The 18,752-nt window shown below is 44.5% G+C and overlaps 1 protein-coding gene across 3 annotated transcripts in view; it reads left to right on the forward strand.

The window, feature by feature from the left end:
- Tdrd9 (tudor domain containing 9) overlaps nucleotides 1–18,752 on the forward strand; it is a 106,096-nt gene that overhangs the window by 22,502 nt on the left and 64,842 nt on the right. For all 3 annotated transcript variants that reach the window (XM_037210879.1, XM_028883716.2, XM_037210880.1), the window contains exons 3-6: nucleotides 7,964–8,061; nucleotides 9,602–9,823; nucleotides 10,493–10,615; nucleotides 15,665–15,745. In XM_037210879.1, the coding sequence (XP_037066774.1) occupies nucleotides 7,964–8,061; nucleotides 9,602–9,823; nucleotides 10,493–10,615; nucleotides 15,665–15,745 (524 nt within the window). The remainder of the gene's footprint in view (nucleotides 1–7,963; nucleotides 8,062–9,601; nucleotides 9,824–10,492; nucleotides 10,616–15,664; nucleotides 15,746–18,752) is intronic.

Consider the following 18,752-nt stretch of genomic DNA (forward strand, 5'->3'; position numbering starts at 1 on the left):
AGGTGGGGGTGACGAGGGAGACAAGGATCTCTGGCCTCCATATGCATGTGAACACCTGAACATGTGCACTCGTGGTCACATGTGAGCGCACACACAAGAGCAGATGGTTGTGAATATACCACACACACACAAAGACTGGAGTTTTTAACAGTCAACATTAAAACAAAATTCTAAAGAGTAGGAAGTACGAAATAAAAAGGCTATTTTTGTTTGTTTTTGTTTTTGTGACAAGGTCTAACTATGTTGCCCTGGCTGGCCTGAAATTCACTGTGCAGGTCAGACTGGCCTCAGATTCACAGGTCCACCTGCCACTGCCTCCTGAGTGAGTGTGGACTGAAGGTGTGCTGGTGCACGCCTGCTGAAAGACGGTTCTTTAGCTCCCGTGCAGGTCACTGGGGAGAGCATGGGCCGAGTTGCTCCGGCTGCTCTGTTATTAGTGCTGTTGTTAGCCTGTTCGTGTGAGAGGCTCCTCTGAAAGCTTTGCCTTGTACCCACCTAGCCAAGAAGCTCTGCCTCCTGCTCCTGTCCTCATTCCCTGTGCTCCTACTGAAGGATATACCTGAGTTATGGGAACAGTTCCCTCTTTATTTTTAGCCTTTGTAATAATTAGGACGTCTATGCCCAGTCGTACTGTATTAATCCCTAATACAGATTGGTGTGTTCTATTACTTCTGGAAAATTTGGAGACATTACTTACACCCATTCTTAGATTTGGTTTTGTGTTTTAACTTTTTATTTGGTCACTGTGATGTGTATTTTATTTCTTACTCACCCCGAGGCAGAAGCAGCCTTTAGTGCTTTGCTTTTTCCTGTGTTTCTGCTTCAGTGGCGTCGCTGCCGGGTCGGTGCCCTTCAGAGCCTTCCAGATGCGCTGCCTTGCTTGTTGCTGGTGCCGCTGGCTGGCTGCTGCTCTGGTTGCGTTTCTGTTGCTGTGACGATACCCTTAGAAAATGCAGCAGGGCAGGAACGGGCTTCAGTCCTTGCTTGCGGGTGCAATGGTGGATGAACTCTCCCAGAAAGAACTGGCTCCGCGCACTCAGACTGAGGAGGAGAAGCTCTGCTGAGGCCCGCCCCCCCCCCCCCCTGCAGCCTCTGGCTATTGTTCAAGGAGTTGATGGCCAAACTGAAACTGTTGTACAGCGTCCGTGTATTTTAGGTCCAGCACATTGCAGTTTGACATCAATTTCATTACAGGTGTCCTGGAGGTCCCCACGGCATGGCACATTGAGCAGCTAAGCAAGTGATGCAGAAGCAGAAACTGCAGGTTTTGGTTCTCTCTCAAGCAATTAAGTGACTTCATCAGTGCAGAGAACTAGTTACAGTTCTCTTTGAAACCGACCCGCGCTGCCCCTCTGAGCAGCTCTCAGTTAAAGTGATGAGGGAAGGGGCTTAATGAGCAGACATTCCGATGAACAAATTCCAGAAAACACGTCTTCAGTCAACCCTCCTTCTAACTAGGTTAGAGTTCAGCTCCACTTTATAGAGCTCTTACAGTTCTTAGGAATGCTGGTTAGTATGCTGCCTGTTTTAAAGGGAGCTTTGAGGCAGTGCCCTTCAGCACTTTTTTTCTAAGCAGGCTCACTGGTAATCTTCCCTATATACTTCTCTGTAATAATAACACTTACCTATAATCCCAGTGTTAAGGTTTATTATTTTCCTTTGATTCTTCAAGGGAAGCCAAGGCGGGGCTCCAGAGCTAGTTCTGTCACATCCAGTGTGGAGAGCGGTGAACAAGGAATGCGCCCAGCTGCCTGCCTGTTCCTGCTTCTGCTCAGCTAGCTTGCTTCATTTGGGCAGTTCAGGGCTGCCCACATGGGTCTTCCCACCTCAGTCAACAATCAAGACAGCCCTCCACAGACATGTCCATAGCCAGCCTCATCTAATAGTCCGCCGGTTGAGACTCCCTCCTCAGGCGATTCTGGGTTGTGCCAGGTTGAAATGTAGAACTTCCTGTCACAAATGTGATCATTCCTGTGTTCATCAGAGGGGTTGTGATGCCATGGAAACCTTACAAGTCAGGTCTGTTAACCCTTTCTCTTGCTTGAGAGGAGAGGATGGTGGGGCTCACAGCCTTCATGAAGTCCTCACAGTACTGTACCTTGGTGGTGCCCTTCCTACCCTGGGAAAGCAGATGCTTCTTGGTGGCTCCACATGAAGTCACCTGACACTTGGCTTCTGAACAAGGTGTAAAGAAGCAAAAATTGAGTGGGGTGGAGAATCCATAGCAGGGACTTCTCATGTGGCTGTTAGCTTCCTGGAAGTCTGCGTGTGCCTTCTTGCTGTGGTGGTGGATGCATGGCCTCTGCTGAGTGGTACAACTTGTAGCCGAGGCTGAGTGCAAAGTCAGGGTGAGATGTCTGCAAGGGAAATCATGGTGTGGCTGTCTTCTGAGTGGTATAAGATGGCATGCCTCCTCTCACAGTGACCATTGGGTGGCCCTTGCTATGGAGGGTAAGGCGTGCAATCAAAGCTGAGGTCCCTATTTGCTTACTTAAGGGAGGAATTCCAATGGGCATGTGACACTCGGGAAGTATCTTTCATAATGGCCTCTGATTTGGCAAGTGAATTGGATAAAATAGGAAGGAGTCAACCCCAGGTAGTCATCTAATGGAGTGGCCAAACTTATGGCTTCTGGGATGAAGGTGAGGAGAAATAGGAGTCTCCGTTAGTGTTTAGAAAATAGTTTAGGGTGGTATTTTAAGAATGAAGGAGAGGGAGCAGTGTGGATCTGTGGAGACTATCTAGGAGGAACTCCTTTGGCCTAGGTGAGACCCTGTGTGTGAATGCCTACATGATAACACAGCTCTTCTAGTTCATCGTCTGTTTACAGTGAAATCCTGAAATCTCACTGATACCTGTGTTTCTAGTTCATGACCACAGGTTTTAAACACAAATACTGTGTTATGTCGACACAGTTATGCTATAATATAATATCTTTCATAAAATACCATTGGGTTTTGTGTGGGATTAATCTTATTTCACTTGTAAGTATTCAAAACCTTGTTCCTATGTAGAAATTCAAGGATACACATTGAGTTCCATATATTACATTAGAATAATTCTTTATATTTAAAAGTAAATAATCTCTTAAAGATAGAAACTATATAGGTAGGGGTGAGTCTTTTATAACAAGGTGGGCCTGGCTTCAGGTTGTTAAGGACCTTTTCATGGTCTTTGCTTTTATATGGCAGTGATCAGTTGTTCTGGATGGTATCTTTGGGCAGTCAATAAAAGCCACAATGATCTCTTGTTATTAACGTGCAAGTATTTAAAAAACCATTTTATTTTATCTTACAGCGTGTGTGTGTGTGTGTGTGTGTGTGTGTGTGTGTGTGTGTTGTGAGTATATACACATGAGTACCAGTGTCCATGGAGACCAGCAGTGTCAGATCCTCCTGGAGCTGGAGTTACAGGTGGTTGGGAGCCGCCCAGTGTGGACACTGGAAACTGAATTGGGCCCTCTGCAAGAGTGGTGTGTCCTCTTAACCACCGAGCGGTCTTTATAGCTCCTAGTGTGGGGATTTTTTTTTAAATAAAAAAAATTGTATTTACTTAGAAGCATTCAGAATGTTAACAAAACAGTTGCAGATTTTTTTGCTTACAGATTGGTATTCAATTAACAGAACAACAGTTATCTTCATATAATCTGCAGCAGAGACAACTGAAGATGAAAAACCAAACAGAAAACCTCCCGTCCCCATATATAACTAATTTGTGCTGGCACCAGCAAGAACCTGCTTTAGATTTCCATGCCAGTTTACAAGCCCATACTGGACCAGGCAAGGCTAGTGGCTGTTGAAAATACGACCAGGCCAGGGCTATCTGAAGACACATTGGGTAGTGTGTTAACTATGCAAAAAAGACACTGTACTTTATTTGGCTGGCCTTGAACTCACAGAGATCCGCCTGGCTCTGCCTCCCAAGTGCTGGGATTAAAGGCGTGCGCCACCACTGCCTAGCAGACTCTGTACTTTAAAACAAATCTTACACAGCCTGTTTTTTTTTTTTTTTTCTTTAAAAGGAGTGAGTTGTGTCCAGGGAGCGTAAATGCTTTATAGACAAGAAAAAAACTGCACTAAAACCAACTAATTCATCATCACCTTCCTCCTCTTCTTCACCCTCTTCATCTTCCTCATCTTCCTCTTCCTTCTTTTCCTTGCTCTTTTCAGCCTTGACCACCCCCTTTTTCATGGTGTCAGGTTTCCCTTTAGCCACATAGGCAGCGATACCCTTTTGTGTTTTCCTTGGGCTCGGCAGCCTTCTCCTCACAGGCTGCCTGTTGTCCATCAGCAGTGGTGTTGCTCACACTCGGACAAGCCCGAGTGTTCTCCTTTGATTTGGGGCCGATACTCAGAAGAGAACAAGAAGAAGGCCAAAGGAGCCTCTTGGGTGCATTGGGGTCCTTGAACTTCCTTTTGGTCTCCCCCTTGGGGGGGATGTAGGTTTTCATTTCTCTCTCATAATGAGCCTTTGTCAGCCTTTGCCATGTCTTTAGATCTCCTCTTTTCTTTAGCAGACATGGTCTTCCACCTTCCTGAGCACTTCTTCGAGAACTCTGAGGAGTTGACAGAAGCATCTGGGTCCTTCTTCTTGTGTTCCTCCCGGCAAGTTTACTCAAAGAATGCGTATGAGGACATTTTGCCTGTTGGCTCCGTAGGACCCTTTGCCTGTGTTTTGTTGTTTTTCTCCACAAGGCACAGTCGCCCAGTGCTGGTCCCGTCTTGCTTGTCCCAGCGCTGTCTCTATGGAGCTCAGTGTATGGCAATGGCTGCTATGGGAGGATACTTTTAATGGCGGATTCATACCCTATAAGCTTTTCTTCTGACCTTGTAAGAGAATAACCTTTGTGGAAAGCTGATGAGGAGATGCCTGAGAAGGGAAATGGGCCTCCTTTTTCAATCTGAGCTCAGTTTGAATGTAAAACATTACCCCACCTTTGGAGAAAACATTGTATTATTAATTATTTTAAAGATTTAATTTTTTGGTTAAGGTATAAATCCAATAAGTAAGCTTAGTTTTTTGGTATGGATAGTTATTTAGATTTGGGAGGGGTTGTTTTTGTTGTCATGGTGCTACTAAAGAGGCCTTGTTGCTCTGGCAACATCAGTGTGACTCACAGGACTTAACTACATCTGGTTTGAAGGTTGCTACCTTCAAAGACAGAACATTTATAAGAAAAAAAAACCCAAAAGCCCTCGCCACACTATCTAAACTACGGCCCTTCTCCACGTAGCACAAGATGTCACCTGACATTTTTAGGTCACTGGCTGAAGCAACACTGGTTAAGACCGTCTTGCCATGAACTTGATCTTACTTGAACTCACTATATAGATTAGGCCGGCCTCAAACTCAGAGACTCACTTGTCTCTGCCTCCAAGTGCTGAGATTAAAGGTGTGCACCACCACATCTGCTTGGATAGTGTCTAGATTCCACATTTAGAAACGTTATGTTCTGCATGTCAGCCAGTTGACACTGACTTTAGCTTGAAAGTCCATTCATTAGATCTTGTGAAACCTCTGGATTTCTGTTAGATTTTAGAATTGTTTGATGATATGAAGAGACAGATGAAAAGAACAAGTTTTAATGGTTTTTGTATTCTACTTTATATAATTTTTTTTTTCAAGACAGGGTTTCTCTGTGTAGTTTTGGAGCCTGTCCTGGATCATGCTCTATAGACCAGGCTGGTCTCGAACTCACAGAGATCCACCTGGCTTTGCCTCTCGAGTGCTGGGCTTAAAGGCGTGTACCACCACCACAGCCTGGCTTATATAAAATATTTTAATAACTTAGAATAAGGAAAAAATGAGAACAGCATATTTTGAGGTTGTAGTATTTTCCGTCTACTTCTAGGCTTCAGTTTGTCACATGTAATTTGTTGGTTTTCCTTAAATTATCATTGATGTCTGTCTTTTTGTTTATAAAAAACCAACAGCCACACGGCTGTGAACATTTCTGCTCCCTGGTTTCCTGTCCACCCTGGGGCATGTTAAGTAAAGGCAAGTCTTGACCTGTGCTGGGTCTGCGTCAGCCAGTGACCTAAAAATGTCAGGTGACATCTTGTGCTACGTGGAGAAGGGCCGTAGTTTAGATAGTGTGGCGAGGGCTTTGGGTTTGTTTTGTTTTTTCTTATAAATGTTCTGTCTTTGAAGGCAGCAACCTTCAAAATAGATGTAGTCAAGTCCTGTGATTCACATTAATGTTGCTAGAGCAACAAGCCTCCTTTAGTAGCACCATGAACCAGGCTCAAGCTTTCTTAGCAAAAATATAGACCTTTGACCTTTTCTGTCATCCTGAAAGAATCATCCTCACTCTCCATCCTTGAATAGTCGTTCTCTCAGCCCTCCAACAACACCCACTCAGTCCTGGTGCTTGCCTGGTCCTCTGCCCTGCTGTGTCTGTCCTCACTGGTACAGTGGCTTCTTCCTTTCCTGACCACAGGAGAGCAAGGACAACTCAAGTCTTAAAGGCTTTAGGACATGTGGGTGTCCTGAGAGCAGGGTGGGGCTTTCCAGCTCGGATTTCGCTAGAACTGGAGGCCGTTGCCTGGGCTGTGAGAATGGCAGGGTTTGGTTATCCTTATTTCTCAAATAAAATGGTTTAACATAAAAAAGCCTCAGGGGAAAAAGCATTGTGTGGTAGTTCATGCCTGTAATTCCAGTATTCAGGGGATAGAGGCAGGAGAATGGGGTTCAAGGTCATCCTTGACTACATAGAGGGTTCAAGGCCAGTTTGGGCTACATGAGATCCAGTCTCAAAAAACCAAAGCAAACTTTCTCCCCCCCCCCCCTCTCTCTCTCTCTCACACACACACACACACACACACACACACACACACACACACGTGCAAAAACCAAACTGGAGTAGTTGGGAGCCGCAGTGAGTGAAAGTAAGACACGATAATGGAGAGCTTCTGTTTCAGTGAGCTCGTCAGTGTGGGGAAGGTCGTCAGAGGCCTGCCCAGAGCAGGACAAGGGATAGCTTAGAAAGAGACCCTTTCCCAGGAAGGAATCGTTTTCCTCGAGAGATTTTAACAGATGTTGATCACTGGCTGTGAGGTGAAGAACAACCACACACACTCTGATCCAGATCCAGGAAAAGATGGGGCCAGAGAAATGTGGGGGAGGACCTGAGCTTGATCTCTAACGTCACCCAAAACATTTACATATATCTCTATATAGAATAGGGACTGGGGTACAGGCCTGGGGTTTGATCCCCAGCACCATAAAATAAAAAAAAAATAACAATTTATTCATAGATTGCTAGACTAATTGTGAAAAAAGAGAGTGACCACATGTTTTTAAGGTGAGAGCAGGGAGGAGCTGTAGGTACAAGAAAGGATGAGAGAGGGACGAGAAGTTGAGCCATGGAGGGAGAGGTGTTCCCAGACAGGGTGATCTGGGAGAGAGACAGGAAGGAAGGCTTAGGGGTTTGTTGTGAAAGTTCTGTGCATGAACTCCAGTGCTGTGTTCTTTGCCAAGTGGTGACTAGAGGCAGCTTAGCTTATGGGACAGCCAGCACAGGTACACGGATTCTCAAGAGAACAGTAAATAGTTGGGACCAGACAGACACCATAGCAAGCATTTTTAGCAGAGCAAACAAGCCCCTTTACCCACACCAGTAGCTTGTAAGTTGTGTTTGATTTATCATTTTGTAGCGAGGAATGTACACTTTATCACTTGTGCACACTACCAGAATCTCAAATTAGTGAGCCACTGTTGAATCAGGTGCAGAATTCTGTGTGTCAACAGTGTTGTAATGTAGGTCAACAGTGGTGGTGACTGGGATGAAGTCTGCATCACTAATAGTGGACTCTCCAAGGGGAGGAACTGTTGGTCTGTATACATGTGTGCACTTGCCTCTGCGTGTGTGTCTACAAGCCATATACACAGATTAGATAGGTCATAGACTTGTTTAATTTTTATCTTTTCAGCTAAGAAATAACTTTGTTTTGTCTGAATACAGGTCTAAGGTCACCATCGGCTAAGTTAAGCAATGTTACATGCATCTCAGAGACAACTTACAAATATCCTGATTTGCCTATAAATCGGTGCAAAGAAGAGGTAAAATTAATTTTTCCTAATGTGATTTTGCTGCTGGAATAAATAAATGAAGCATAACACTGTTGGTACTGTGGGTGGGGGCTTCATATGCACAGGCCAGAAGAAAAGTCAGCAGCATCTATCACACAGAACCACCTCCACAGAGCCCCAGGGTAAGCTTGTCTGTGTCTTGCTCAGACTCACCTGTGACCTGTCACACTGACAGCCAGCAGTGGTACACCCTCACTTCCCTCGGGGAGCTTTTTGTTAAGGAACACATAGCGAGTCTTGCTATGGAGAAGGAATGCACCCCAGCATTTGCACCTGGGTTCCTGTGGTCTGCTACTCCCTTTCCTGCTTACTGGTTGATTTAATCAGACATGTACACATTGTTTTGTTACCAGTGCAGGCCACCTCCAGCAGTAGGATGCTTAGGTTTTTAGGTAGTTATATGTTATTAAACATGGTTAAAAGTAAGAATATTTAAACCATTATTAGTTATTTTAGTGAAAAGATTTTAGATAAAATAGGAAATATTCCAAACTTCATTTTTATTTTGCTGAAGATTAAATAATGCTTTATGGAGTAGATATACTTTATTAGTTTTAGATTCTGAAATTCAAATTGATTTGTTCTTGCTGACCATCACTGACTGTTAGAAAGGATGATTAGGATTTTATGATACTGATTATACACTGTAAGGGAAAGTATAGTTAGTTATTTCAAATTCATCTGGAAAAGCCTGGCTGTGGTGGCACACGCCTTTAATCCTAGCACTCAGGAGGCAGAGACAGGCAGATCTCTGTGAGTTTGGGGCCAGCCTGGTCTACAGAGTGAGTTCCAGGACAGCCAGGAATACACAGAGAAATCCTGTCTCAAAAAAAAAAAAAATCATCTCAAGAATTAGAAATCAAAGTTTAAAGCCATGTAAATATAAAAACAGATTTTTTAAAAAGTAGGATTACGTTTAGTCTCTTTATAAAGTTTTAAAATAATAGACATTTAGACTTAGAGTCATAGAAATCAAGTTTGAAATCTTCATTTTTTTCTTTTTAAAGAAGAAGTGGAGCCGGTGGTGGTAAATGCACACCTGTAGTCCCAGCACTTGGGGGCAGAGGCAAGTGGATCTTTGAGTTTGAGGCCAGCCTGGGCTACAGAGTGAGTTCCAGGACAGCCAAGCCCGGGTTATACAGAGAAACCCTGTCTCCAAACACGCACATACGCACACGAAGAACACATTGAGAACTGGAGCACTGGTTACTCTAGCCTGGTCTTCCCAGCTGTCAGCAGTTATGCACAGGGTGTGATGGTGCCCACTTGTAATTCCAGTACTCGGAGGCAGAGGACCACAGGGCTGCAGAGGGTGGCCTTGTTTTATAACAAGCCAGCCTGCCACTCACCTAGTTATTGGTAATGGAGTTGATTTTAAAAGTGGGAACCATTTTTAGTCCTCTTGTTTTGTGATGTCAAGGTAGCTGACTGAAGCCTTCTTCAGATGACAGTGCTCCACACTGCTGTGTGACCGGGGCCGATTGTGAGAGTGATTGTTTTTAAATTGCAGGTTATTTCTTTGATAGAAAGCAACTCTGTGGTGATCATACACGGTGCCACAGGGAGCGGTAAGAGCACCCAGCTCCCACAGTACATCCTGGACCACTACACTCAGCGCTCTGCCTTCTGCAACATAGTGGTTACGCAGCCTCGGAAAATAGGGGCCAGCAGCATTGCCAGGTGGATCAGTAAGGAGCGCTCCTGGACTCTAGGTGGCTTGGTGGGCTATCAGGTGAGCCGCAGAGAGAAAGGGAGCTTTCTCTCTGCTTCACTGTCTTCGCTCTCTGTTGTCAGTTGATGTCAGTGTGTAACTGTTTCCACTGGAAACTAAAGAGCAGAATTGTGGCATAATTAAAAACAGTGAATCTCAGCCGGGTGTTGGTGGCGCACGCCTTTAATCCCAGCACTCGGGAGGCAGAGGCAGGCGGATCTCTGTGAGTTCGAGGCCAGCCTGGGCTACCAAGTGAGCTCCAGAAAAGGCGCAAAGCTACACAGAGAAACCCTGTCTCGAAAAAACCAAAAAAAAAAAAAAAAAAAAAACCCAAAAAAAAAAAAAAAAAAAAAACAGTGAATCTCTTCTCCAGTTGAAAAGGAGAGAAGGGAGAATTCTTAGAATGGTGCTTTTTAATATTTAATCCTTTTAATTATACCTTTATAGTCTGTAAGGTCTTGTCACATGAAATAATGAGGTAGCATCACTGGATAAGCTAATTCCTTCCCAAAACAGAAGAAAAAAGTCATTTGAGAACCCGACTTACATTTGGACCCTAAATATCTTCTGAAATACAGTGATTTTTATTCCTTTCCTTAGGTGAAATGGATATAACTTGTTTGGGTAGGTAAATAGGAGCCATTGAAACCTGTGTTTTTCTTCCCCTCTCTTTTCCTTCCTCAACTTTAGGTAGGGCTAGAGAAAATAGCAACAGAAGACACTAGGTTAATTTACATGACCACTGGAGTCCTGCTTCAGAAAATTGTAAGTGCCAAGAGTTTGATGGAATTCACGCATGTCTTCATTGATGAAGTGAGTACTCCGCTATTGGGCAGGTCCTTATTCCCAGAGCACAGTGTGGGCTGCCACCTTTATGTCCCTACAACAAGGGTCTGATCTTTCCTTTGTACTTGTGAATGTGAATTATCTGTTTTATCTTTGTTCTTTGCCTTTCAAAATATAGGTGGGAAAGATTGCCTTTTAGAGCAGCGCTCCACAGGCAGGTTGTCACCCCAGATCAGGTCTGGCACCTGCTTTTTGTGAATGAGACTTTACTGAGCACTGGTTCTTATGCAGTCGGAGGTGCCTGGGTCTGTGTCTCAGCAGAGTGCAGCCGTAGCGCTGGCTCCCCACACTGCTGGAGACTGCTGTCCTCAGCCCCCACGCAGAGGCAGACTCTATCTAATCAAGGATGACAGTAGTTTACAAAAGTTGAGCTGAGGGTGTAGTTCAGTGGTAGAGTGCTTACCTAGCATATGAGAGGTCCTGAGTTCAAACCCCAGCCCTGCAGAAAACACTTTAATAAAGGTAAGATGTACTAATCTACTCTGAGGAAAAGCTTAGTCATGATACAGTATTGTGAACTGTTTTTGTGCCTGAGTTAGCTTTCTTTTTTTCTAACTTTAACCCCCGCCCCCCGACAGTTTCTCTGTGTAGTTTTGATGCCTGTCCTGGATCTCGCTCTATAGACCAGGTGGCCTCGAACTCACAGATATCCCCCTGGCTGAGTGCTGGGATTAAAGGTGTGCACCTCCACCGCCGGCCTAACTTTAAAATTGTATTTGTATGTGTGTGTTCTGCTGTGCCATGTACACAATTTTGGAAGTTGGTTCTCCAACTATGGGTTCTGAGGTCTGAACACAGTTCATCAGGCTAGCACTTTTACCCACAAATCCATATTATTATTATTATTATTATTATTATTATTATTATTATTATTATTTAGTTTTTGAGACAGGGTCTTGCTTTGTAGCCCAGGCTAGCCTGGAATTCATGATCCTCCTGCCTCATCTTCCCAAGGCTTGGGATTACTGGCATGTGCCATGACAAACGCTTGTCTTAGCTTTCCTAATTATTTCCTGAGTACCTCCTTCATCTGCACTTTTTTGGACTTGCCTCATTAGGACAGAATATTTAACTGGTATTCATCTTTTCTTTCTTTTTCCTTCTTTCCTTTCTCCCTTCTTTCCTCCCTTCCTTCTTTTCTTTTTTGAGACACTGTCTCACTGTGTAGCCCTGGCTGGCCTGAAACTTGCTATGTAAACCAGGCTGGCCCTGAAATCATAGAGATCTGCCTGTCTGTCTCTCCTGAGATTAAGACTGTGCACCACTATAGTGGGTGCGCATTTCATAGTTGTTCATATTTTCAACAAGTGTTTCAAGATATAGGATCTCTGTGTTACAGCTTTCTCAGAAGATTCGAAATGGCCCATACTGTCCTCCTGCCCCCCAAATTTCTGTAAAATCATGCTGTCCTAAGAAATTCAACTCATTTTTTAGAAGTGTTGGAAAGATGTGAGTGGGGCTGGGGTGCTCAGCAGATTCTGAAATCTGACCATTGCTAAGCCTGTTTTTGAGGGGGAGGTCCTGCTATGTTCCTGTGCTGGGTATGGTCGTTAACAGTAGCAAGCAAATGCATCCTGGTAGAGCTTTGTGGATGCACTGTGGCCTGGAACACATTTCCTTGGTTGTGTAGCACTGCAGGTGTTTGAGGAGAGGATAGGAAATGTAATTTCTTCCAAAGCCCCGGACAGTGTGGTTCAGAGTTTTCCTTATCACTTGACAGTTTAGCAAGCCTTTACTTGGAAATCAAAGTCAGACCTAGTAGGCTGTGTACCGAAAATGCTGGAGCTCACAGTGGCTGTGTACCGAAAGATGCTGGCGCTCACAGTGGCTGTCCCTTACTGAGCCTGAGCCTGTCACTGTAGTTGAACCTCTTTCCATGAAGGAAGCTGAAGTTTCATGAAGCTCTGGTCAGGCCAGCTACCAGGGATGGGATTGCTGCATGTGCCTGGGGCTACTCCCCGAACCTGTGGTGCTAAGTAATCCCTGTATCTTCTGTTTGATGACTTGTCTGTTCTGCACATATGTAAATGGCATAGACACTCTCCATACCATGTTGTTATCAACATTCACTCCTGAAGGTTAGCAGAAGTAGGTTTCTCTGCAAGAACAGGCATAGGGGAGAATGGGGAGCAATGGGGAGCAGTGGGGTCCCTGCCCTCACCACAGTACTGCCTGCTTCCCGACCTGGGAATGAGTGATGGAGATACCTGAAGCTTTAGTTTACACACAGTACCAAGCATCTTCTCTGTGATAATTTGAGTTTCAGAAGAAATGCAAGTTTGCAATATTCGAAATAGCCAGGCAGTTTAAAATGGGATGATAATGCTTCTGGCTTCTTGGCTCTTGAAAACGAATAAGCTAGCTCTGAGCACATCATTCAGTAAGCATTTTTTATACCTGTTGTAGAAGACAAGCAAGTCCTAGTTTCTCTTCTTAGTCTCTCACAGGTCCCAGGAGGCTGGTGTCTGCTGAGCTGTGTCTCTGTGTTAAGGAACGGCCTGTGGGGCCAGCGGTGATGCACATGTGTGTGTATTGGGGCAGCGGACTGAGTCCTCTAGAGGCAGAAGAATAGGAAGAGCTACCCTGGAGGACCAGAGAAGATGGGTTCAAGTACAGAGGAAAGGCTGCATTGTTGTTACTGTTGTTGAGACAAAGGCCTTGAATTCCTGATCCTCTTGCTTCTGCCTTTCAAATGCTGGAGTCACAAATGTGTTGGCTGAAGTTGTTACTCTTACATTTAGGGATAGGACCTAATAGTTGAGTAATCATCTTGGAAATCCTTCATCGGCAATAGCTTTGATTTTTCTAAGCAAGGAAAGTGAGGCTTGTGTTGAGATGTTCTGGAGTTGGTGATAGGGCAAACGATCTTATTCATGAAATTTTATGGTGTTCTGTGAAGACGACTAGCTATTGTCCATGATCAGCAAATAGCTTCCAGCTTTGCCTTCTGCCATTTGCAGTCTGGATTTCTGCTCAGTAGGAACTGAGGCACAAGATGACAGGGCCACAAGGAAAATGAGCTATAGAATGAAGCCTTGCCCATCCTTCAGATTTAGTGGCTATTTCTCTCCGTTTGCAGGGAATTATCTGGATACAATCTTACTGTCCTTATGTGCTCTGTGTGGTTGGTTGTTTTTTACTCTTTGGCTCTTGGAGGCCCGCCACCCAGCTCCAAATAAATACACATGTAGGCTTATTCTTTCTTATGAATGTCAGGCCTTAGCTTGGCTTGTTTCTAGCCAGCTTTTCTTATATTATCCCGTCTACCTTTTGCCTCTCAGCTTTTATCTGTTTCTGTTTACCTTTCTTTCACTCTTACTCCATTGTAATCGGATGTTTCTCTCCTGCCTGCCAGTTCCCAAATAACCAACACAGAGGCTTATGTTATTTACAAATGCTTGGCCAATAGCTCAGGTTTGTTACTAGCTAACTCTCACACTTAAATTAACCCTGATTCTTATCTATGTTTAGTCACATGGCTTGGTACCTTTTCTTAGTAGAGCAACCTCATCTTGCTTTTCTGCATTTTCTGGCCACTCTCTGACTCTACCATTTCTCTTCCCAGAATTCTCCTAGTCTGGCTCTCACACTCAATCTCTTCCTGCCCAGATATCGGCAATGAGAGTAATACATAGTCATAGTATACAAAAAGGTTGTTCCACAGCAGTTCGTGGCTAGCCCCGTGGTGTCCCCCTTTTCTTCTCTTATTCTCTCTGCCTACCAGCCCCACCCATCCTTTTTCCTGCCTCACTGCAGGCCGTTCAGCTCTTTATTAGACCATCAGGTGTTTTAGACAGGCAAAGTAACACAGCTTCACAGAGTTAAATAAATGCAACATAAAATAATGCAACACATCTTTGAATCATTAAACAAATGTTCCACAGCATAAACACATGTGACACATCTTAAAATAATATTCTACAACAGCTCTCATATATCCTGACCTAATTGGGCTTCTCCTGGAAAAGGCCCCTTGACCCTACCTACTGCTTTAGGTGAGGCAAGGTGGTATGGATGGAGCAGTTACGGTGGCTGAGCCTGGGGCTCCATCTGAGGAAGACTGGGCACAGCTGCTTCCCATGGGTGCTGCTTTGCGGTCATGTTGAAGTTCTGCCTGCTTGCCCTAGACTCGGACCTTGCTTGATATGATTTACCAGCTTCTGACGGGCCCATCTTTCCCAGGACAAACCTCTTATCTATCCTATGAGCTTCAGTTCTTTTTATCATGGAATATGACTTGCTGCTCCTTAGTCAGCATTAGACTGGTACCTGTTCAACCCCACACTTGTTAGATAACAACCCATGGCAGAGGGTTCAGCAGGGACTGGTTAGGCAGTGTTGCTGATAAGTGGGCAGGGCTGAGGGGGCTCAACAGTGCTCTGCCCTAATGTCAGTGGGTCCTAAAGAGAAATATTGAGGGTGACAGTGACCCATGTGATAGCCTTTGGCTTGTGGGCAGATATTCTTTGCTTACTCTTAGTCAGGACAGGAGTGAGTCCCCTGAAAAGCTGTACTGACCTGCCTGAGAAACCTAGTTTAACTGAAAGTCTACCATGGGCATGAAAGCCCTCTTTACCCTCTCTCATCAAGTAACATGTGCATCTTTTTGTAAAATTCCATTTTCATGTGTGTGGTATGCATGTGTATATGCATGCTTGCTTGTATGTTGGCCCAGGTATGTGTGGGTGCATGTGCATATGCAGCTCATTCATGTGGAAGCTTAAGGTTGATATCTGGAATCATCACTCTCCACCATATTCCTTGAGACAGGGTCTTTTCAGTCAAACCCAGAGCTTGCCCATATGAACAGCCACCTTCCTCTGAGGATTGTCTGTCTCCACCATCTGGTTCTGGGATTATAGACTCAGTGTGCTCACCTAGTATTTACATGGATTCTGAGAATCTGAACTCTGATTTTCATGCTTGTGCAACAAATTATTTAAGCACTGAGCAGTCTCCGCTGCCCTGACATGTGCATTCTTGATGCCATGGGAGGGCGCTCTCTTCATTTTGTAGGTGCATGAACGAACCGAGGAAATGGATTTCCTGCTGTTGGTAGTCCGTAAGCTCTTGAGGACAAATTCACGTTTTGTCAAGGTAAATTTTAAATTTCATTCGGTTTCTCTCATTTTTATAATTTGGTACTGTGCTGATTGGTTTTTGTCAATATGATATAAACCTAGATGTATCTGGCAAAGTGACTCTTAACTGAGAAAATACCTTTATAAGATTGGCCTGTAGGCAAGTCTGTAGGACATTTTTTGCTTAATGATTTATGTGGAAGTACTCCACCCACTGTGGGAGGTGCCATCCTGAGCAAGTGGTTTTGAATGATACAAGAAGCAGGCTGAGGCTGGGCGGTGGTGGCACATGCCTTTAATCCCAGCACTCAGGGAGGCAGAAACAGGTGGATCTCTGGGAGGACAGCCAGGGTTACATAGAGAAATCCTGTCTTGAAAAACCAAAAAAAAAAAAAAAAAAAGAAAGAAAAAGAAGAGGAAAGAAGAGGGAAGAAGGAAGAAGGAGGGAGGAAGAAGGAAGAAGGAAGAAAAGAAGAAGAAGGAAGAAGAAGGAAGAAGGAAGAAGAAAGAAGAAGAAGAAGAAGAAGAAGAAGAAGAAGAAGAAGAAGAAGAAGAAGAAGAAGAAGAAGAAGGAAGAAGAAGAAGAAGGAGAAAAAAAGGAGCAGGCTGAGTAAACCACGAGGAGCAAGCCAGGAATCAGCACTCCCCCATGGTCTCTGCTTCAGTTTCTACCCCCAGTTTCTGCCTCGAGTTCCTGCCCTGACTCCCTCAGTGAGAGACTGTGACCAGGAGCTGTAAGCAGAAATCAGTGTTTTACTTCCAGGTTGCTTTTGGTCCTGGTGTTTGTCACAGCAGCAGAAACCCTGACTAAGACAGATACAGGCTCTTAGACTCTACCGTCAGATGCCATACTTCAGATCCTGCCATGAAGTAGGCCTGGGGTGTCTCCTGGGGTCACAGTGTAGACACTTTTTGGTGATTATGTTGCAGTGAATTTTAACACTTTTCCTGGCTTTCAGAAAAGGATCTAATAGCAGTGGAAGGCTGTGTCCTGGAAGGCTGGGCATTGGAGCCTGCTTTTGGCTGAGTAAGCGCCCTAGTTTAAAGCAGCACCTTCCCTGTGAAGGAGCCAGTGGCCCCTGTCTTACAAGGAAGGTGCTGCAGTTTGAGGGCAGGAGATGCACCGCTCTTGAGAGGCAGAGTTGAGAAATGGTAAATGTCATGGCTTTTTAATGAACAAGAAGAATAAAGCGTAGGATGTCAACTTGACCAAAACAGTGAAGATTTAGAATAATCATGTAATCTAAGTAAATCTAATCACAGATCACTCACAATCCAGCCATGCTAAATAGAGTTCTTTAGGCAACAACTTGGATGACTATTCTGCTGGAGGATTTGCTGTTATTGGAAAGATGATTGGTTTTGAAGTTCTGAAATGTGGCATTCCATGCATTCATTTGTTTAAGGAAATGCTGCTTCTTCCCATCTGCAAGTGGCCACACTCAGTGACTGCAGCCCGGCTGCGATAGGCTGTCTGGTTGCTCTGGTGACTGCAGAGTGAGTGACTGAGATCCTTTCCATTTCCCGTTAGGAATCTTAGAGTGTTGACAATGACTCAGCAAATGAGTTGCTAATGAAGTTTTTTTTTTTTTTAAAGATTTATTTATTTTTTATGTATACAGAAGAGGGCACCAGATCTCATTACAGATGGTTGTGAGCCACCATGTGGGTGCTGGGAATTGAACTCAGGACCTCTGGAAGAACAGTCGGTGCTTTTAACCTCTGAGCCATCATTTTAAGACTTATTTTTACTCAAACCAGAATAATGACTTTATTAAATGTTTTTAGTTTTCAGTGATAGTTAAGGGTATCAGTAGATTAAAAAAAGATTCTACCACATTTCAGAAATGGTGGAGGGAACGTGGCATCTCTCCAATAAGGAGTGAGAAATGGGTTGTTAGTTTCATAATTTATTTAAAAAATAGTTGAAGAGGCCTGGGGATTTGGCTCAGTAGTGGAGCTTGCCTAGTCTACAGGAGGTCTGGGTGTAACCTAACACCACAAAGACAACACAACAAACAAGAGCTGTACACGAAGCACCATGCTTTCTAGACAGAGAGCCTTGGTAGATTTGGGTCAGGTAATTTGAAGTCAAGTGTTAGATGGCTTTGTGATTTTTTTTTAATCCTCAGGAAATCCTTATTTCTTTTTATAAGAGTTCTGCCGTCAGAATATGGAGATGCAAGGGCAGCAGTACGTGGTAGAAATCCCTTGGTCCCTGTGTCCTGGCTACCTCTCTGTGCACGTCTGCTGTCCTCTAGCCCTGGCACGCCCTGGACCAGGCTGTTGTCCTCTGCAGGAGACACTGGGCTGTCTGGAGCATTAGTCTCTCATTTACACGTTGCACTGATCAAAAGAGCTCTGAAGTTGGCTGGCCTGATTGATGTTTGATCAATGTCTAGGCATCACCACTATGCCTGGGTGTATTCCTAGGGGATCACTCTTGTACCTCAAGTGGCTTCCTAAGCCACTCCTCTGTCTGAGACTTGTTTTTTTCAAAACGAATTCTGGTTACTATGGTTTCTTGTTTGTGTCTAATGTCAAAGGAAAAAGGGTGCTGTGTGATACCTTTACTTTTCTGATAAGATTCACACTTAGGAACTGCTCAGTACTAGATACAGCAGGTAGTCTCCACCAGCCAGAGACTCTGGACCAAGGAGTAGCAGGTTCTTGGGACTGCTGCCGCTTTTCCCAGGGCACATCTGGTGTGCTGTGGATGCTGCTCAGGGCCTGTGCGGCTGACTTTTTAGAGACGCCCAGCTCGTGTGTGTTCCCGGCATGCCTGTGCCTGAAGCTGGTCTCAGGCTTCTGACGTGGACCTCTAAGCCAGGCTGGCTCCTGGGTCTGGGGCACAGCTTCTGTCTTGGATTTGCTGCTCTCCTCAGCTACAGCCAGAGTTTTCCAGATCTCTCTTCAGTTTCCCTTACTTTCCTGTGTCACACTGTCCTGAAATTAATTTCTTAAAATTGGTTTTATGATGAAGAGTTTTATTCTGAGTAAGTGGTCACAGTTTTTTTGGAGTA

This window comes from Peromyscus leucopus, chromosome 14 (assembly GCF_004664715.2).
Source record: "Peromyscus leucopus breed LL Stock chromosome 14, UCI_PerLeu_2.1, whole genome shotgun sequence".
In the NCBI taxonomy this organism is placed as follows: Eukaryota; Metazoa; Chordata; class Mammalia; order Rodentia; family Cricetidae; genus Peromyscus; species Peromyscus leucopus.